At 37.1% G+C, this 20,597-nt stretch overlaps 1 protein-coding gene across 1 annotated transcript in view; it reads right to left on the reverse strand.

Annotated features, from left to right (window-relative positions):
• The window catches only part of kay (transcription factor kayak), a 28,119-nt gene extending 16,905 nt beyond the window's left edge, over positions 1 to 11,214 (reverse strand). The window contains exon 1 of the mRNA XM_083118663.1: positions 10,911 to 11,214. Coding sequence (XP_082974789.1) covers positions 10,911 to 11,033 — 123 coding nt within the window. The 5' untranslated portion in view covers positions 11,034 to 11,214. The remainder of the gene's footprint in view (positions 1 to 10,910) is intronic.
• Between the last annotated feature and the right edge of the window lie 9,383 nt (positions 11,215 to 20,597).

Genomic DNA, 20,597 nt, shown 5'->3' on the forward strand with positions numbered 1-20,597 from the left:
AATTAAGAAACGAAAGTATGGCAAATTAGGTTGAATGTATTAGACCCAGAATTATTACTATTATAATAATATTTATATTGCTGAACCACATGATACAGTTTTCTTATTTCCAAATCTAGTAGTATTGTCTTAATTCGATTTGTCCTCTTAAGAGCTTGAATAACCACTGTTGTATAGTACAAAATAACATTATTATTTTGAATTCTAGCTGGTGCATGTACAACTTTTAGGAGTGTGCACGACACAAATTTCTTTGTTGTCTGGGATTTAGACAGGAAATTTCCAGAAACTGGAAATATCAAAATATGCACACTATATCTACCTGAAGTGATTATTTCCACATTTCTGGAAGGGAAACTGCCATCTCCGAAATGTTTTAAGCACTAATAGCACAAAATAATTCAAGAACTAAACATTTGAATACAGGACATTCAAAATTTCCCTAAGTCAGGATCAGGATGAGAAATGTATTTCTCTATCGTTGTAGTATAATTTCAGGATCCTGTACACTCCTAGTAATTTTAATGAGACATCTAAGGATCTGAAATTGATTCAAACATTTCAGTCCAAACTAAAGGTTTGGAAATAAAAGTATTAATAATGCAGTTAAGATTGCTTTATACGCAACTCAGTTCTGCGTAATTCTGTTTTATAAGCAAATCACTGTAGGTCCCGGCAAAATATAATGTAAAAACCATGTTAATTAAACCTTATTTGTACATAATGCATATATACGTAATTTGGTGTAATATGTACTAATTTTCATAAAATACTGTTGATTTGTACAGAACCAAGCTACAACATCAGAGGTGACAGTTTTCAGTTGCTACTGCTTGGCCAGGGACAACAGAGGAAAAGCTACGGGCTTTACCAGAAAGTAAAATTTATACATGGAGTGGATGTTAATCCACATTAAACTAAAACTGAAATACAGATTTAGACATCGCTTACACCACAGTTTGCAGTCATTAGTAAAAGAAATGTTATTTTAGACGATTTTTTTAAATTGGGTGCTAAACCTATAAAACAATTAGTGTCTACTGTAGTATTTCAGTATCAAAGCGTTCAGTAATAAAGTGTCAAATGTAATGTATTTAAGAATCAAACTTTTAGATTCATTAATTAACCAGTTTATGACAGAAACAACCTGTATTACATACATCTTTCTCCTCAAAAAAAGATACAATTATAATATTTTAGTAACGATATTATATGGTTTCTAAATCTGATTCTCAGATATGAATATTATTTTTTCTTCACCCTGACGTACGTATAACACAGGCTCAACTGTAATAATAATAATTCTTTATTTGGCAGGCAAGGTTCAGCCGGAGGCTGCTCTGCATTTAATATTGCTTTTATTGCCACTTTTGTCTAATCACAATGATGAGAATAACTGATGACCAAATGGCTTTATTAATTCAAAAGACAAAACACAAAAGTAGTGTGAATTTATCTAATTTTTAATATACTAATGGTACATGATGTGAAATATCATCATGCAAAAGCCAAGATATGAACTTGCAACCTTCAGTGATGGAGATTATGAGTTGACCACTCCACAGTCTCTTCTACATAACAGCATATAATAAAGCATAATGAAAAATGATGGAAGTCATCAGAATCTTGGTTCAAACATAAAAATCAAATTGCTGTCTGGAGTTTCAAAATAAGCCAGTTTCTCCAATCAAAATCTGGAAGGGGGATGGAAAGTTTGGCTATTTTGGCAGTTGCAGCTATTCTATTTCAAATGCAGTCTCCACTGTGAGTTTAGAAGTTCATAATGCCATATTTTGAAACTAGCTACAAAATCTTATATGGAAGGAACTCCTGGTGATTTAACCCTTCATGTGTCGCTCAAGAAAAATTATGTCATTAGTCCTGCACAGTGTCAGAGATCAGGTTCTTAAAATATGTTCAATTAAGACAGTAAAGGCACAGGGAAAAGTGACTGGGGGTAGAAGTTTGAGGAGAGAATATTTTAGGGGGCCAGTCACATTAAAATGCCTGAAACCAATATATATTCATGGATGGTGTTTTGTGTTTGTCCTTTATGCAGTAGACGTTTACTGCCTAAATTTAATTCTTGACTACAAGTTTATTCTCAAATTATATGTTTTAATAAAGGCATCAATTCTTTTTATTCATGGGAACTGCCATAAGTTGCATTGTTTCTAGTGATCCATTTCAGTTCAGTATTGAGACACAGGTAGAAAATGAATTTTCCCATTTATAATTTCACAACCAATCATCTTTCTTGAGATGAAACTAGTGATATATCAATATTCAAGTTATAAGATAATAATATAAATGATGAAAATAAAATGTTTCGAAAAGTTTAATATTCTTGAAAAATAAATATGTCTGAAGAAAATTATTTTCTTAAGTATTAGAAACAATGAAAGTCGCTTAGTGAAGTGCAATTCTCCTATTGGAGAATTCTGCTATATGTTCTTTGGAGAACACATTGACCACTTTCGATATATCCAAGACTAGACATTCCTTCTTCTCAATAGGAAGGACAGCCAAACGAGACAGCTGGCATCCAGCATTCTGCCTTGAGAAAGACTTTTCAAAGGTTCTTTCACATGCTGCATTGGAAACTAGGATTGTTACAGAGAATACAACTAGAGTGTGAATCTCATGAAATGCCAATTTACACTTTCCTAGGATATGGAAGAAATCCATTAAGTGCACTACTTTTGTCCCATCTTTGTAAAGCTGAAGAGTTTTGGGCAAAATTTACATTTCACCTTTCAGGGCAATGATAACACAGCAATAATAATCCGAGAAAGATTACAGTTATCTCATAATTCAAGAACTATTCTGACTCTGGTGCACCTGTCACGCTACCATTCCAACATATGTTTGTGTTACACAATTACAGGAATCATTGGAATTTTTGGAAAGAACTTCTTTGATTTGGATGTATGCAAAGAGCGAACATGCATCTAATGATTGAAGAGCGGCAAATCCTAAAAAGCATTCTTTTACCTTACCACGATACAGATAACAGAAAACTGACACCTGTTCCTTCCTTGGAATGTCTTTTGTTTCATTCGTTATCAATTCAAATACTTTCGCCTCTTCCATTTCCTGGCTTCTTTTGTTGATAATAAGTGTGGACATTACGTGGATTAATTTATTTTGAATCAAATTGTGAGTACAAGCTGAATTTTAAGGTTCACGTTCAACACATTTCTGAATAATATTGGCTCATTTTCAAATTTACTTCTAGAGTTCCAAGAAATTCCCTCTGTTAAGGCTTGCCTCAGACTCATCTAAAAAAAAAAACTCATAGTAAGATACTGTGATGCATTCACAACTAACATGTAGTATCGGTTTTCTTAACCACCTTTTAATGTCTTTCATTAATTAGCGTTGTCACTGACGATCCACTATGAGAATAATTTGCTCTACTACTTTTTTCTAGTTCGTAAAACTGGTTATAACTTAGGTTAATAGCCAAATGGTTAGTGCTCTTGCCTTTGGTGCGAACAGTCCTGGGTTCGATTCCCGGTGTGAGCTCCCAAAATTTCAGCGTTGACCTAGAGTTTGAGGACAATTGGGAAGCTACTTGAAGAGAAGAAGTAGCGGGCTTCGGTCACGAAAGCCAGAAAACAGTGGCGATGGGATCCGATTTGCGGACCACACGTCACCCAATGAAAAAGCTGCTCTGGCAGGCCCTGGCCCTTCGAGGGCTGTTGAGCCATGACAGAACATAAATGAATAAGAATTCACCTACATGCAGATCGGCGCTGGAATCTTGAACGAAAGTCACACATATACCAAAACAAAATTAATTTTTGTTAGACAAGTTGGTATTGCAAGCCAGGCAGAATACACCACTTCGAAAATTTGAACTCTCTTATTCAATATTTAATTAAGGTCACTTGGGGGGGGGGGGGGGCGCAAAGTGTCTGACTACCACTAGCCCCCTCCCTTGCATCGTCACTGATTAAAGATCTAAAATGCCAAACCCTAAATTAAATCTTGTTTTCCAAACAATTGAGATTGTACAACAATATGAAATGTACATTTTAGTCACTGACGTAAATACAGAGGACATGCACAAAAGAGAGGCTAATCGGGATTGGACCTACAGTTTAAAGTGGAATCCAAACCAATATGTGCCTCCACCTGGTATCAAACACAGGACCCCTTGATTAAAAGTTTCCTCTGTGCCATCGAGGAGGCAATTGGCGTCAAAACCAGACACCCCGAACTAGAGAACTTGCACGAACTACACAGAGTTAATGATAATGCAAAGGGTCCCAGGTTCAATCCTCAGAGGAGGACAGTGGTCGGATCCCCTTCCCAGCTGAGCATATGGTGGGCTTAATACAAACATTTATGATAATAAGACAGATTTTAATATTAAATTATCGCCATTCTTGCCATTTGTGGACAATCTATTTCAGATTCTGCCTCAGTTTAGGACTACCTTGCTCTAGGCAGCCAGCCCATCTGGCCAAAACACATCGCAACTTCTTCTGCAACAAGGTTTAGTAACAATGAAGTCAAACTATACATAATACACTTCAAAGACAGAATAAACATTCACTGATAAACACAAATATAAAGAGGAGTTATCTACTAGATTTGCAATGGTTCTTTCTGAACTTGAGTGCAGGACACTAAAAAAATTAAAATAATTTTCAATTTAAGAAAATAGTTCAAGAAAGAATAGTACCACTGAGGGTATATTTTAGGTGTGTTAAGAGATGCAGCACTATTTTCTAATTTGTTTTGCTCCTGTGCATGTTTGGATATCAAATTCAAAAATGAAAATAGATCATATTTACTAGATTTTATTAACAAAAATACATAAAAATAATATAGTCGTGCAAATGTGAATATACTGTATCGACATTTTTTCAATATGCCTACTGAAACACACAGATAACAATCAGAGAATTCCAATATATTCTAATGTATTCATTGAAACAGTGGGGAAAGGGGGAGGGACAAGAGAAAGACCCAAAATAAACTCCCCCCCTCTCTCTCCAAAAAGCCATTTACCATTTCCAACTTTATTGCTGCGACAGAAAAATTTCAGTGCATTTCCCTAATTCTTAGACATCCAATAGTTGGATATTAACATGTTCATATAGTACGCACTAATTGTGCTAAAAAAAAAAAAAGTGTATTGGCAGAGTGTCAGGAGGGGAGGGGTGCAATCAGATTTGATAGCCAAAGCCAGCAAACAAAAAATACACATTTCCAGCTGAAAGGGCATTTAGCTTAGTTATCTGAGGGAGGAGGGGGGGGAGCAGGGTAATGGATGCAGGCTCGCTACAAGAAGGGCACATGGGTTCAGTGCATTATCCCTTATTGTAATACATTTAAATTTGCATATAAAGCAAAACAAATGAGAAAATGGGATAACAATTCCATCTTAAGGGAAAATACATCCAATCGAAAGCTGACTTTTCTTTTCAACTTTATATTTCTCTCTCAGTTATAGAATTTTGCTGAGCACATACACAGTGCTTTTTCTCTGGTAATATGCAATGGTATGCTACTCATGCTTTTTCATAGTAGAATGGAAAATAATAATTTGTTGCATTACCAAAATAAATAAAAACTTTGCGCACACATGAGCATTTTATAAGCACACCACTTTTTACTAGTTCTTACATAAACTAAACTTGTGGCATAATAAGCGTTGAAGACCACATCAGGTCAAGCTGCTTTTCATGGTTGATTAGGTGTTTTAAGTTCACTATATTCACAGTAAGGCTAATCGGGACTGGACCTACAGTTTAAAGTGAGATCAGTGGCGTAGCGCAGTTCTCTTGAGGCCTCCTTGAAAATATTTAGTGTGAAGTTACATTTTAAATATCACATATAAAACTAATATTACTTGTAAAACGTCATGAATTACCAAGTTTGATCTTTATTGTGTGGTAATAAGACATCGACTGCTTGAGCAACTGAATCTTTCTACTGGATTCATAACTGTAGATAATTGACACACTACACTACATTTGCGACAAACTGCGTAGCTATAAAGGTATGCGATTAGGGATATGTTCCTATCGATTGCTATCCGCGGAGCAAATATGTTAATTCTACATTTCGGAGGGGACCCACATTACAAGTTACCTGGGCCCCTCCGGCTGAGACAATACGCCACTGCTTATTATTGCAAACGTTGTCATAAGATGTTACTGGGAACCAAAGTTCTTTTTCCTTTCGTAAATCTATTTTCTTATAAGCGACACTATCTGTGGAATTTCTGCGATTATATAGCCTAATATTTCAGGAGCACATTGTTGGACCCATATAGCCCCCCCCCCCCCTGCATTACGGGGGTGGCCACTATGCCACTGAGTGGGATCCAAACTGCTTTGTGCCTCCACCAGGTATTTCATTTGGTAATACATGGTTGGGGCTTTGAGTCTCATCACCACTGTTATCTGGCTTTTTAGACCAGATGCCATAGTGTAGCACAAAAATGTGTACTAATAAGAAAATGTTCTGAAATGTAATGATTTCGCCAATAGCTGATATTAAATCTTTTAATTCTTAAAAAATATTTTTGTCACGTTTCCTTCATTATCAACTTCTAGGTGAAATTTTTAACACAGAAACATACGAGACAGCAATCAAATCAGGATTAATGGAATACCTAGCAACGATCACAGAATGAACAGGGAAATGGTTTGGATACTGTTTAATTGTGAAAGAGGGACTTGATGCACTGGCTGTGCATCACCAATGAAAAGTTGCCTGCTGATGCCATGGAGTTCAGGTTTAATCGAAAAATTTTAATTATGGTATCCTTATCAATGGCCATATGTGCATCTTTTTATTTATATTTCTGCAAAAAATTATGTCCAGCTGATGACACATGGTGTAAAGTTTATGCTTTCTTCATAAGCACTTTCTTAAGGGAATAACATTTCACAGAAAAAACATACGAACTGATGGAATATGTCAAGGAAATTGATTTTAATTGTACACAAGTGTAAAGAAATTCCTACTCTCAGACAAAAAGAATAAGCAGAATTGCACATAACCAGTGGCACAACCACAGGGGGGGGGGGGCATCGCCCCCACCAACCTTGGATGGAAATGAGATCTAGAGGGGGCAAACATTGACGGCTATGTGGGCCTGCAGGGGGCAATTACCGCCCACAACTTCAAATTTTATGCAAATAAAAATACTTTTTGTAAAATTTTCTTGCTAGCTTTACTCGCAATGCCTGCTTGTCTTAGTCTTATCAAGTTTAGGACTGTAGTTAAGGGACAGCGGGAGTCTGCCCCGGGCACCGAACGATCTAAATGAAAATAAGTTGCAAAATTGATTGGTTGGTTTGTGGCTTTAAGTCCAGTTTACGCACAGAAAGGCTAATCGGAACTGGACCTACAGTTAAAAGTGGGATCCGAACCACTGTGCCATGTGCATCCAGCAGGTATCGAACCCAGGACCTCTTGATCACAAGGCTACGATGTTACCACTGCACCATCGGGGAGACACAAAAGTTGTACAAGAGAGAATGCATTGGCGTGCTGTGAAATTATTTCCACCCTATTAAATCAATATTGATTTCAGCCTGCAAAGAAATTGGATCCCAAAATTTTTCTGCTCGCTTTGCTCGCAACTTTTCATTGTTCTCTGTAATGCATTGTAAATTACCAGACAGAGGAATAAGACTTGTCTTAATTGATTTTCTTTTAAATGCATGAACAGTTGTTCTGAGGAAAGGAAGCATGCACATTTGAGAGACAATTTGTCATTTTTGCTGATGGTTTATTGTGAGATGGATGGATTGGTTGTGTAATGTATTTAAATAATATATGTTGTATATAATATGTATTTAAGAAACTTTCAATATGTACACAATTTAGTGTTCACGTTGCTCCTTGTTGCATAATGTAAAACATATATCTTGCATGAAAGTTAATGTAAAAATAATTATATTTGGAATGCATTTATCAAGCATTTTCTGTCTTTCAAAAATAGTTTGTGTGCTTGTTTTCCATTATTATGTGAAATTGAACGTGTTGAAAAAATAATTCAAATCGTTTGTTTGAACATGCTTTAGCACGAACTTCTACCCACTTGTGCATAATTTACGAGGGTAATAACGTCTTTGATACTACTACTATTAATAATAATAATAATGATGTTGGTTCGTATTCCAGCTTGGGCATGGATGTTTGTGAGTGTGCATTCATCAATTTCATCTCATCACTCATTCCCATCTTCGCAAATTAGCCAAGAGTGGCGCAATAAGCGAAGTAAAATAAAGCATAACAATAATAATGATATTAAAATTATTATTATTATTATTATTATTGGTACGTTTATCCTGGTATTTGCCCCTCCAGACAAAAATTTGTGGTTGCGTCTCTGCACATAATGCTAAATGTTTCGGTGACAATACCACTCTATACCTTGGAACCAGCTGAATGACTGTGTTATGTATAAAATGCATATGGAAGTTTATGGGACAGAAAAAGTATTCTGCATAAAAGATTCAGCAATCATTCATTACTCCTCCATAGCATATGCATACATGCATTCATATGTTGTAGAACAAACAATGCATAATGGTAAGATTACCATCAGAAGTTGGTACTTTATGTGATACACTCGTGTACTATAACTTGTAATTTAGTGTACATTAATCTACAGCGATTCCCACTCACAATTCAAAATTTGAAAACTAGGTAAAAGTGTACCATAAATATGTATAACTTTCCAATAGCTCCAAAGTGTATAGTATGGAAAATAATTAGATCCCTTAGCCTATTGAAAAACAATCACGATTCATGTACATAAATTACATTACTCCTGTTGGTGTTATAGTATTGAGTAATAAATCAGCTAGTAAGCAAACCTAGAGCACTATGGAAGTGATCCACTGTACAAGTTGCACAACATAATAATCAGTAACAGTTCGTTATATCGATGACACATTAAAATCGGATACTTTGGGTTTCGCATGGTTCGCACCTACCAATTGTGTATTGCGGAACATAGTTCAAGGTGCCATTATGCTTTTTACACGAAAACAAACACAATTTTTCACATACAGAGTAATTTTTTTTCATTCCTTTCTTCGCTTCTGTAACACACAACATGGCGGTCACATTTTGACTCATGTTGTGGGTATGCACTGTTTCCAACCTTCTTCACCGAAAAATACCTACTATCGTGTTCGTCACATGTGAAAATGTTATATTATGCACAGGTATCTGACGGATTGCCCCACGAACCATTCACGGATAGCCCCACGAACCATTCCCGAATAGCCCCACGAACCATTCCTGAATAGCCCCATGAACCATTCCCGAATAGCCCCATGAACCATTATGCACGGCAGCTGACGGATAGCCCCACGAACCATTTCCGATAAGGTTTGGTTTGGTTAGGCAAGCATAGTGAAAAAAAAAAAGAGGTTGGAAACACTGACAGGGGCTTACGTCATAAAACGTACGCATCATTCAATTCACGTAGCGAAAGCAATGGCATTTGTGCGTTGGTGAGATATTCTGTTGAAAAATACATGATTTCCCAGTCAAATATATTCCACGATGAAAGAAAATACTTCGACGAACGTTGGAAAGCTTGGAGAAACTCATTTTCGTAAGTAGTTTCTTCTGTAAAAATGAAGAAATGTGTCTCCGATATAACGAACTGTTACCTAATAATCTTTATGCCGAATTTGTTATCAGATGATTTTGCACTGTGCATCCACTGAATTAACTACTGTATTTATAATTTTGGTTTGCTGTAGATATTTTGTTTTAGTATTTCCTTTAAAAACAGGCTACAAGAATAAACCATATAAAGTAACAGTTTCATACATCGGAGACACATTTCTTCATTTTTGCAGAAGAAACTAAGTTTCTCTAAGGTTTCCAACGTTAGTCGAGGTATTTTCTTTCATCGTGGTATCTATTTGACCTGGAAATCATGTCAGTGTGTCCAATACTTTTTTTTTTAAACTATGCTTGCCTAACCTAACCAAACCTAACCTTATCGGAAATGGTTCGTGGGGCTATCCGTCAGCTACCTGTACATAATGTACAATTTGCACACGTGACGAACACTATAGTAGGTATTTTTAGGTGAAGAAGGTTGGAAACAATGATATTCGAAAACAAAAGAAGCGATATCATTCGCAAAGTAAGCAATATCGCACTGTTACGTGCGTTCGGTAGCACTTAGAAAAATGCGTTATAATAGTAGAAAAAGTGTTTGTTTTCATGTAAGAACCATAATGGCACCTTGAACTATGTTGCGCAATACACAATTGGTAAGTACGAACCATGCAATACACAAAATACCCTATTTGAACGTGTCTCCGATCTATGAAACTGTTACCCCATATGGTTTCCCCATATAATACAGAAGTGTTGTTTTTGACCAGATGCTACAACAAGATGTATAATCAAACTGCTCTCACTAGCTCAATATTATCTAACCGTATTGCCAATAGAGGTAGAAATGGGGAGGCGTGTGTGGACGATGTATGCATGTGTTTTCTCAATAACTATCATACCCACTCGTTTTAATATCCACTGTGCACCTTCAACAAAATGTTATGCAACTGACTCGCAACATTCAGGCAGAAGGAGCACGACCAATAGTTAGCCCCTGTATAAAAACATCATCTCCAATTGCAACCAAACTTTCAACAACAAAAAAGTTTCGAACTCTTACATGATCAAACTTGATATACTTCTGGATTACTCTGAGCATCAACGAAATATCATATGTGGAATATATTATACACAAGACTCAATAGATCAATCATTCTACTGGCAGTGCTATCGCGAGAAGCTTTCCTTCTACGCATATGCTACTTAAATAAGGGAATTAAACATAATACTTTATGACAACTTTCTTTAAGAAACAAATTTAAAAAATATATTTACATGGTTCAACTTACCGTAGATGACGTTACAATTTCAGATGCTGAAACTGATGTTGGCATTGTCGTTAGAAAATCTGTTGTGGTCACTCGAAACTCTTGAGTATCTGTTGTCTGGGTCGTATTAATCGTTGTGTACATAATCTGACCTCACAGCCAGTCGGGTCGCTTTCAAAGTACGTCGCTCGGTGTTTCTTGATAAAGGTCACTTCTGCGAGGTTAGCATGCACCTGTTTACATTCGTTTATTTCCACAGCACTGGGGATGAGTCACCCTTTGGGGGAAGCCCTCCGAACTCTTTCTGTGACCATCTGAAATGGAGGATGATGTCATTCTACACCAAGCTATTTTTAGTTAGGTGAACTCACCCTCCAACCACGTGACAGTACGTCATCAACGACGAGTTCCGAGAAGAACCGAAATATTCCGAGGTAATGTGGATGACTCACGGGATAGCCGGAAATCAAGTATTGAACCAGTGGGAGTAAGCACAATGCAGTCATGGCATCGGAATTAAAAAGAAACCAACTTTGAAACTTGTTTCATTTTTTTTCTTTATGTATGTTATGAAGATTCTAATGTCATTACAGAAACTTATCTACAAAAATCTTTCGAGAGAGTCCACACACGTTAAGTTTTTGTTTACAATATGTTTGTTGATTCACATTGATGAAACCAAGGACTGTCAAGGGGATCCGGACCTCCCCAAATTAATTTCCGTTTAAAGACCACTTTGTGCACGTATAAGCTGATCGGTACTCAGCCCACAGTCTAACGTAGGATCCGAACCACACTATATGTGCCTCCACAACCGAACCCTGGACTCCTTGATTACAAGGCGACGATGTTACTACGCCATCGGAGAGACATCCAAATACAAATTACTTTTATATTAGTAAGAGTATTTCATTATTACTGAGGATGTGGCACAAGTTGTTTTTGTTAAGTTAGGATGTAAATGCAGTGATTAAATCTTGGTACGGCATAGCAAGTTGTGCTAGAGTCGCAAAGGAGTGAGCTCTAAAAATTGAGTGCAAAATGCAGAAACAAGGTGATAACTTTATGTATTCAAATCCTAAGAATAAATGCAAGGAATAAATGGGTCCTCAAAATTGCAAGAGATACGTAAGAGGTAACACAAAATAAAACTCAACTAAAATTTCACCCCTAACATTCAAAGTGTTTTATTGAAAGATTTGTGTGAAAGTTAATAACTGAATTAGGGATGGCCAAACGGATCCTGATCCGAAAATAAATTTTTCATTTGTTAGTCCTACAAGATTTTTTTCAAGTGTTGTTCCTAAAATAATTTGCTACTCATCGGCTAACACACTCGTGCACAAAAATAATCTTACTTGTTTCACATAAAATTTCAGAGGTGATTTTGTAAATTCCTTTGAAACGAATATGTATTCATTCGAATGTATTGGATATGGAAACACACATAAATGTGAGACATTCCAGTCCAGGATGAAACTTTTAACACATTTAACAAGATAGAAATGTTATACAAAAATTATACAATTGTTCTACAGTTACAGTTTTAAAAATTAAAATAAAACATTATAATATATGCAGTGTTATATAATTACAAAGTGTAAGACTAACGTAAGTGTATTAATTACAAATCGCACACACGCACTATATATATTGTGATTCGATTCAAGAGAGACTCTGTAAAAAAGGTAAAATCTCTTGAATCGTTCCACACTATATATATATATATATATATATATATATATATATATATATATATATATGTGTGTGTGTGTGTGTGTGTGTGTGGGGGTGTGTGTGTGTGTGTGTGTGTGTGTGTGTGTGTGTATTAGCAGGTAACTATATGTTATAAACACATTCTTTCTCTCCAAAGAAGCGCTCATGTGGGATGGTCAAACGGATCCGGATCCGAAAGTTCCGGATCCGAAAAATTTCTGGCCATCCCTAAACTGAATAACTATTGAGTTACACTTACTTACAGTAATATTAACGGTATGAATTGTGAAAATAAAAAAAACTGCTGAGCCGAATAGTATTCACCTATCTGGTGCATTGAGTTAAAAAAAAGGGTCTCTCCGCAAGGATATAATTATAATAATATTAGATTGCCAATAAAATAATTTTTAGTATCAGTAGTTTGGAATAATAACTGCAAGCATTCTTATTACTGTTTTCCAACAGTTTGACTCCCTTCTGCAAAATCCTCCAGATGGAAAATTCTCGATAAACCCCTGTAGCTATAGGGTAAGAGGAAGAGTGATTGTCGCCCAGATGCAGGAGAAAAGAATCTCCTAACGAACAAATACATAAAGCTTGGAAAATAGCAATTAATGTAGCGGCCTGTAAAACTGCATAAAAATTGATACCATAGCCTATTCAATTAATGTTCTTCTCGATTTGCAATGCACTCTTGCTTGCTCTGTTCGTAATACAAACATTTATACTTATTACTTTTAAAACCAATGATGATATTATATACAAGGGAATGGGAAACGGTCAACATTTGTATTCTTGTATATTTCTCGTGTTGATTCCCTTTTCCGCTCATTTTGGCTAATCGCGACGGTGAATAATGAGTAGATTAATTTGGTGAAGGGACGCTCACAAAGGAACAGGCTAAGAGTTGAACTAGCAATCAATAGAAGGTTGTGTTTTTTGTGATGTGGAACATGCAACGAAATGTACGAGCCATTATACAATCATGACGTAACAAGAATGCTTCTTTTCTGTTAATTCTCAGCCTTCGTTGCTTTTGAACATGAACTTAACACAAGGAATTACATTTAGTGCTTGTATGAGTGTTTGTTCCCGAAGTTTCCCACCTGTCTGAGAGTGATTCACTCTTCCTTGAAACGCAAGAAAACAAGTTGGTGAAGACGCAACGGCCAAGATCAGATGTTATCTAAGCAAGATAACTGGCAGCAGACTTTGATCAGGAAGCATAACGTTTTCCACGAAACAAGGCCATCCTTAAAGCTCATTATTGTCAGAATTTCTGGAAGCAGTTAACAGTTTCTTTGATTGCGAAATTCAATCCGCCATAAATTTGCAGTGTAGAAAGTCACTGTTGTGTAAGAGTTTGGTTACTACTAGCATGGATTAGGATGTTCATAGACATGAATTAACAAATTAAATAATACACTGTTTCGACGTCATTTTGAGATAACTCCTTTTTGCGACGATCATACCATCTGGTCTTATCGGGCCGCGTTATCTTAAGAACTTCTGTAGCCATACAGATAAAATTCAGTCGACTGACTAACCTTATTTACTAGTGCAACATAAGTTATTTAAATTTTGATTCCCTATACGGTTTAAATCTGTATAATCAACGTTCCGTGATATACCATTTTTTTAGAAACTAACAAACATGCGAGACATCACAGTAGCACAGAAACATTTTTGATTTGGGCGGTATGTTGTTCTCTGAATAATGGTGACAATGATTCTACATTAACATGCAATGTTAAATGGACATTATCGATTACCTAGTACATTTGAGTACTTACTCTCAGTGCTTTTTCTTCTGACGACCCACAACGGTATACGCTACACCGGCACCTTTTATTTTAACAAAATAAATGTACACACATTTGCTTTATATTACTTCCCTTTTGTGCCACCTTTGGCTAATTGCGATGATGGGGATGACTGATGATATGATGACATTCATGATTGGACACTCACAATTCACAAACATCCATGCCCAGGCCGGGATTCGAACCTAGGACCCCTGGCGTCGTACCGCGATGTGCTAACCACACCGCCACGGGGGCTGGGTGTGTGTGTGTGTACTTGAATGCTCAATCATTTATGAATATACCAGGATATTTTGAGTAGTTCTTTCATGGGCTCTATTGCTACGCATAAAAGTTTCCAACTTGAGTTAGATATATTGACATCATGTTTACATGTCATCATAAGAAAGATGAAATAAGCGGTAGAAAATGAGAGAAAGGAATCAAAGAAGCCACAGAAGAGAGAAAAGGAAGGAAAAAGAAAACATGAGTGAGAGACACATAAAGAAAGGGAAATAAAGAAGCGAGACAACACACGCGAGCGCAGGGGGAGAGAGAGAGAGAGAGAGAGAGAGAGAGTGAGAGAGAGGAAGCAAAATGGAGGGAGAGAGTACGAGAGAAAATAGAGAGTGTGTGAAAGAAACAGAAAAGTCAGAGAGAGAAAGAAGAGAGAAGAGAAGCCAGAGAGAGAAAGAAGAAAGAAAATAGAAAAACTAGAAAGAGAGAATATATAAATGTAGCCTAGAAGAAAAACAGGCAGAAAGAGAGAAGATCGATCGAGAGAAAGAATAAAGAAGAAACAGAGAATGGGATGGGAAACTATAGAAAAGAAAGGATGACAAGAGGAAGTAAACACGAATAAACAGGTACTAAAACTGTACTAAAACTAAACAAATAGAAAGCTAGAAAAAGGAAACAAGGAAAGGAAAGTAAAAGACGCCAAGCTGAAGAGTACCGAAAAAAAAATCACTGATTATTCTAACCATAGCCCGAACACTGCGTTTCGAGAGAGCACCCACCTTTTCTAGTCTTCAGGTGAACACATTTCTGTTTGCCGGTGGTGAGAATCGAACGCACGACAGACCTGCGAGTGTGACTTTACTACAAATCCGGTGCTCTAACCAATTACTCCACGTAACCTAGGCTTGAGTCGACCTCCGCGGCCGAATAGTCAGCGCTACAATGCCAAGGATCCCGGGTTCGAATCCTGGATTGCGTCATAGGCGTGCGCACGGGGTGGCAAGGGAGGGGGGCAATTGCCCTCCCTAATAATGAACGTCCGCAGATTTTTTCCACGGAGGGACAAGCAAGGTAATTTTCCATGGGGTATATTACACCGATAATAGTGTTGCCCCCTCAAAAAAAAACAAAAAAAAACACACTTGAATTTGAAATTATCGCATTAATGTAAATTACTATGACTGAAATGAAATTATACATGTGAAATATATACTTTTAGGTTGATATTCGATTTCTAAGGGGGAGGTGAAGCCATCCTTGCCCTCCCCTTCCAGACGCCCATATCCCTACATTATTATATGAGCACCTACAAATTTAGTGTAGAAGATCGCCGGTATTAAACGATATTATACTCTTTAAAAAGAAAATCAAGTATTTTCAAGCCGATTCAAGTTCAAAGCACTACGGGGGAAGGGGTTGCATTGGCGCAACCACAGGGGGGCGATGGGCATTGCCCTTCCCCAACCTTGGATGGAAATCAATTCTAGGAGGGCAAACATTGAGGTATAGATAGTAAGAATCTAAGAGCAGCAGGACAAAAGGATACTCAAGATGGAATTAATTTTCGTCTTTCTTGCATTATTTCTTCCAGACGGCCAAGAGCACCTGCAGGGGGCACAAAGGGGAATTGCCCCCCTCGTTACCAAATTTTATACAAATAAAAATACATTTCGTAAACTTGTATTGCTCGCTTCGCTCGTAATGTCTGCTTTTCTTACAGTCTTGTCAAGTTCAGAGCCGTAGCTATAGGGGGCGGCGGGAGTTGGCCCTGGGGCCAAACAATCTAAATGAAAAAAAAATGTAAAAGAGAATGCCATGGCACCCCATGATTTTTTTTTGTGCTATATTAAATCAATATTGTTTTCAGTTTGCAAAAAATTGGATATAAAAATTTTCTTGCTCGCTTCGCTCGCAGTTTTGTTGTCTTCTGTAATGCATTGTAAATTACGAGAGAGAGAAGGTATAACTACTAAGTACTTCAGACTCTTGCTGCTAAACAGTTTTGTCTTAAATGCATGAACACAATTGTTTGGAGGAAAAGGAGCATGGCACATTTCAGAGGCAATTTATTTATTCGTTATGGTGCCTCCAAGTTGCTGAATTATGTCAGGTATATATATCCATCAATGAAATGAAACTAAAGCAGTGAGATAAAATGAGGTTTTTCTCTCCCGCCTCAACTTTGATCAAGGCTTTTGCTCCCCTAATCAGAGGGTCTGCGCACGCCTATGGATTGCGTGTATAGATGTGTTATTTGTGTTAAGATCGACAGAGAAAAATAAGGGGATGGGAAATTAGGTAATAGGAGAAATGTACTAAAAACAGGAAAAAAAAGTTAAAGGTAAGGTAAAGTTCCCCGTGCATATAGCACCGTGCCATGAAGTCACATTTAGGTGATGTGGGGGTAGGGACCCACACATTCCTGATCTCGGGCATTTTTAAAGCGATGTGATCAGCATCACGCTCCGGCTGCCAGGTACCCATTGATTTGAGGTGAGCCCCACAGCAGCCACTTTATGCGGGGACAAGGCCGGAAAAATTCCGACCTTAGATCACCCACCCCTGGAATCGAACCCGAGTCTCCCGCGTGGCTGGCAGACCACTGCGAATTTAAAAAAGGAAAAGTATAATAAATGCATTTCATTTTTTGAAGATGTTCTAGTCAAGCCAAGCCGCCTGCATTTCTCGTTTAAATTTATGCGACGTATATCTCCTGCATGTGCCAAATGGTAAGGCAATTTATTATCAGTTCCACAAAAATAATTATCCTTGTTGTATAAAGAGACTTGAAGACTAAAAGTTTTCAAAATGAAATATTTGTTGGAAAATAGAAATTTAGTTAAATCAACAATGGAACAGAGAATGTTCTGGAAATAAATTAGTGTGAGAAAATGAATAGTTTATCAAGTAGTTGTAGTTATAGTATTATAACAACAAGAAATCGGGGTGTAATGGGTGACCATTTCTAGAGACACCCAAATGTCAACCTCTCTTCCAGGCAGGCCCGTACCTAGGCGAGGGGCCATGTGGGCCATGCTCCCCCCCTCGAACTATGAAATATCATAATGTTAACCTATGTAACCCTATGAAAATAAATTGCCAATTTTTCAAATATTTGCAAGAATTTCGATTTCGTCCTCGCATAAATTAATGGGTTTGTTGTGCAGAGAGGCCGACTTCAGAAATCTGAAGTCCGCAATATTTAGTAATTTTTGTTTGATGATTACCATTGATTTAGGGCTATTAGATTTTCTCAGGACAGTCCATTCTCTTTATTCCCTGTCCCGACTTTTTTTCGTGTTGCGAAAATGTCTATTTTTTTTATTAACTCACATTTAGACAGGTTAGACAGGTTCTCTATTTTAAAAATCAATGCTAATACGTAACATTTAATTTACAAATATATTATTTTTTTTAACATAAAGTTATCATGGCTGTTCAGTTTAAGAAAATGTAAAGGAAATTTGAAAACGTTGTTAATTTTGCAGACTACGGTACTATTCAAATACTTATCAAAATTGGATGTATTCAATAAGCTCCAAGCTGTGTGACAGTCTTTGCAACTGTGTGACTGATTGTTGGGAAAGGGGGGAGGGGACTGCATGTTGAGTTGAATTTTTCACTATTGCTTTGGACTAGTATGTTGCAACTCAATTGTACAATTGTAAGTTTAGTTCTATGTTTAATATTACCATAGAATTGGTGGTCTAATACTCTAACAGCATTTCGCCGACCACAGTGACGGAGTGATTACAGCACGCTATGACGACAGTGCTTCATATCCCAGCCTGAGCAAAGGTGTTCTTTGTGTGTTCCTTCATCAATTTCATATCATCGCTTATCCTCATCGTCGCGACTAGACAAACTTGAATATCCGTAATTCAATCAACCTCACACATTTCTGATCTTCTGTTTGTTCCACATTTTCGGATCTACCCCCCTTTAAAAAAAATCCTGGGAACGGGCCTTATAGCAACATATACAAAATAAAGATAATGCAAGACTAATATAAGTATGAAATTAAATCTTATTGATCATTATGTGATTATTAATAGAAAGCAAGAATTAAATAAAATCTAACACTTAACAATATATATATATATATATATATATATATATATATATATATATATATATATATATATATATTCGGATCTGGCCCCTCCCTCAAAAAAATCCTGTGAACGGGCCTGCTTCCAGGCACTGCACCTGGAATACATTTTTCAGACTAAGGAGGCTCTGGATCCTGGACCTGCAGACAGGATAATCCTTTCTGGGGGGACGTGTTGTGTCGTCCCTACATGTTTACCCCTTCACGCATCTCATCACCATTCAGCCTCATCTTCGCGAATCACGATTAGCCAAAGGTGGTAGAAAAGCGAAGAAACAAATAGAAACAACAACAAATCCATTTATCTGCTCCCAAAAGAGCCGATTTCTTGCATCACCCCTAAACGAAAAAGTTTAATTCTCATAATGGTTATCGAATTGTTTCAGGTGCAGAGTATCAGTGCAACATTAGCTGAGGACCTTGTTGGCGAGAATGAAACTGGTTCATTTAAAATAATATAGGAGTAGTGTAAAGTTGTGTATTGAGAAAAAAAATATCTTCATATGGTTGTAAATGTTATAACAGCAGATGAAGTTTAAAAAACCTTTAAGCATTTCTTCCATGTATAAAATATTTTACTAAAACTTATTATTTTCCGAGTTTCACCTAACCTAATCTAAGGCTGGGTGTTCCCAGATAAGCAAGTAGTTCTAAAATGAAAGGAAGAATGAAGCAATACAGGATCTCCTTAGCAATTTCTTTTGTCTTGCCTTGAGAACTGTTACCGCACTCGTGCGATAAAACCATGACATAAAACATTGAATTTCGTGTTGAGAAGGGGATGATTTGAGGGTTTATCTCATCCATTGCTTTAAATGTCAAGAGTGCAGAGTTGGTTACGTGGAAAAACGGAAAACAAAGCACTAACTTGCACATACGAGGAGGCTACTTTATGGAGCAACTTGATTTGTCTGTTTGTCGATAACAGGCAATTGATTAGTACTCAAGACGAGTATCGGTGACATAATCTCAGTTTCAATTAGTTTTCTCCGTGTGGCATGCATGCAAATGCATTTACGCAACAGCATTGGTTTCGAACTTTCAGATGGGATATTAATGAGAACGTCGAAAATGTAAATGTTTTCAGGTGCTCGCGGTGAACCTGGATCGTATGTTGGTTCCATGTGGGAATAGCCATGGTTGTTACAGAGGAGTCACCATGGGGCATGGGGCCTGTCAAGAGAAAAATTAACGGTACCCAATAAAGAAATATGAAGAAATGAGTGGAATTAAATAAATCAATCACTTTCTGCTTTGTGTCAAGGGTATACTAATGGCTGTATTTATATTTCTACTTTCTCTGTTCAAATAGGAATTTTGAGTTTTCAGATTATACTACGGTATAATGTCTTCATGAAGTTTGGCTATAGAAAAACGGCGGGACAGCATTTTTGAAAGATGGCTTGAAAAGAATTGATTACGTTTTGAATCTAGTGGACGTAGATACGAATGTTGTCCTTGAGAGCAGTAATCGTTGCTGGTTTATTCCGGTAGACATTATCATTGAGGAACCCTCAGAGGAAAAAATCAAGAGCTGTGGGGTCTGGTGATCTCGGAGGCCAGCTAATGTTTCCATTTGGTTGTTCTGCCAGCTCAAGGAACTCATGTGCAATCTGTAACCTTTGTTGCATGTCTCTAGGCGTTATTTTCTAAACAATTTGAAGTTTATAGGGATATGTGTGTGTAAGTCATCACGCAAGATTGTGCGTAAGGACGTTTTGGGGTATACTCAGCTCCTACGAACGACGGCGAAGTGATTTTTGAGGACTGTTTAACACTGACGTACGGACAGTCTCGATCTTTTCTGCTGTGCGAGACGATTTAGAACGTTCAGATCGG

Source organism: Lepisma saccharinum, chromosome 3 (genome assembly GCF_977018435.1).
Source record: "Lepisma saccharinum chromosome 3, izLepSacc3.1, whole genome shotgun sequence".
Lineage (NCBI taxonomy): Eukaryota > Metazoa > Arthropoda > Insecta > Zygentoma > Lepismatidae > Lepisma > Lepisma saccharinum.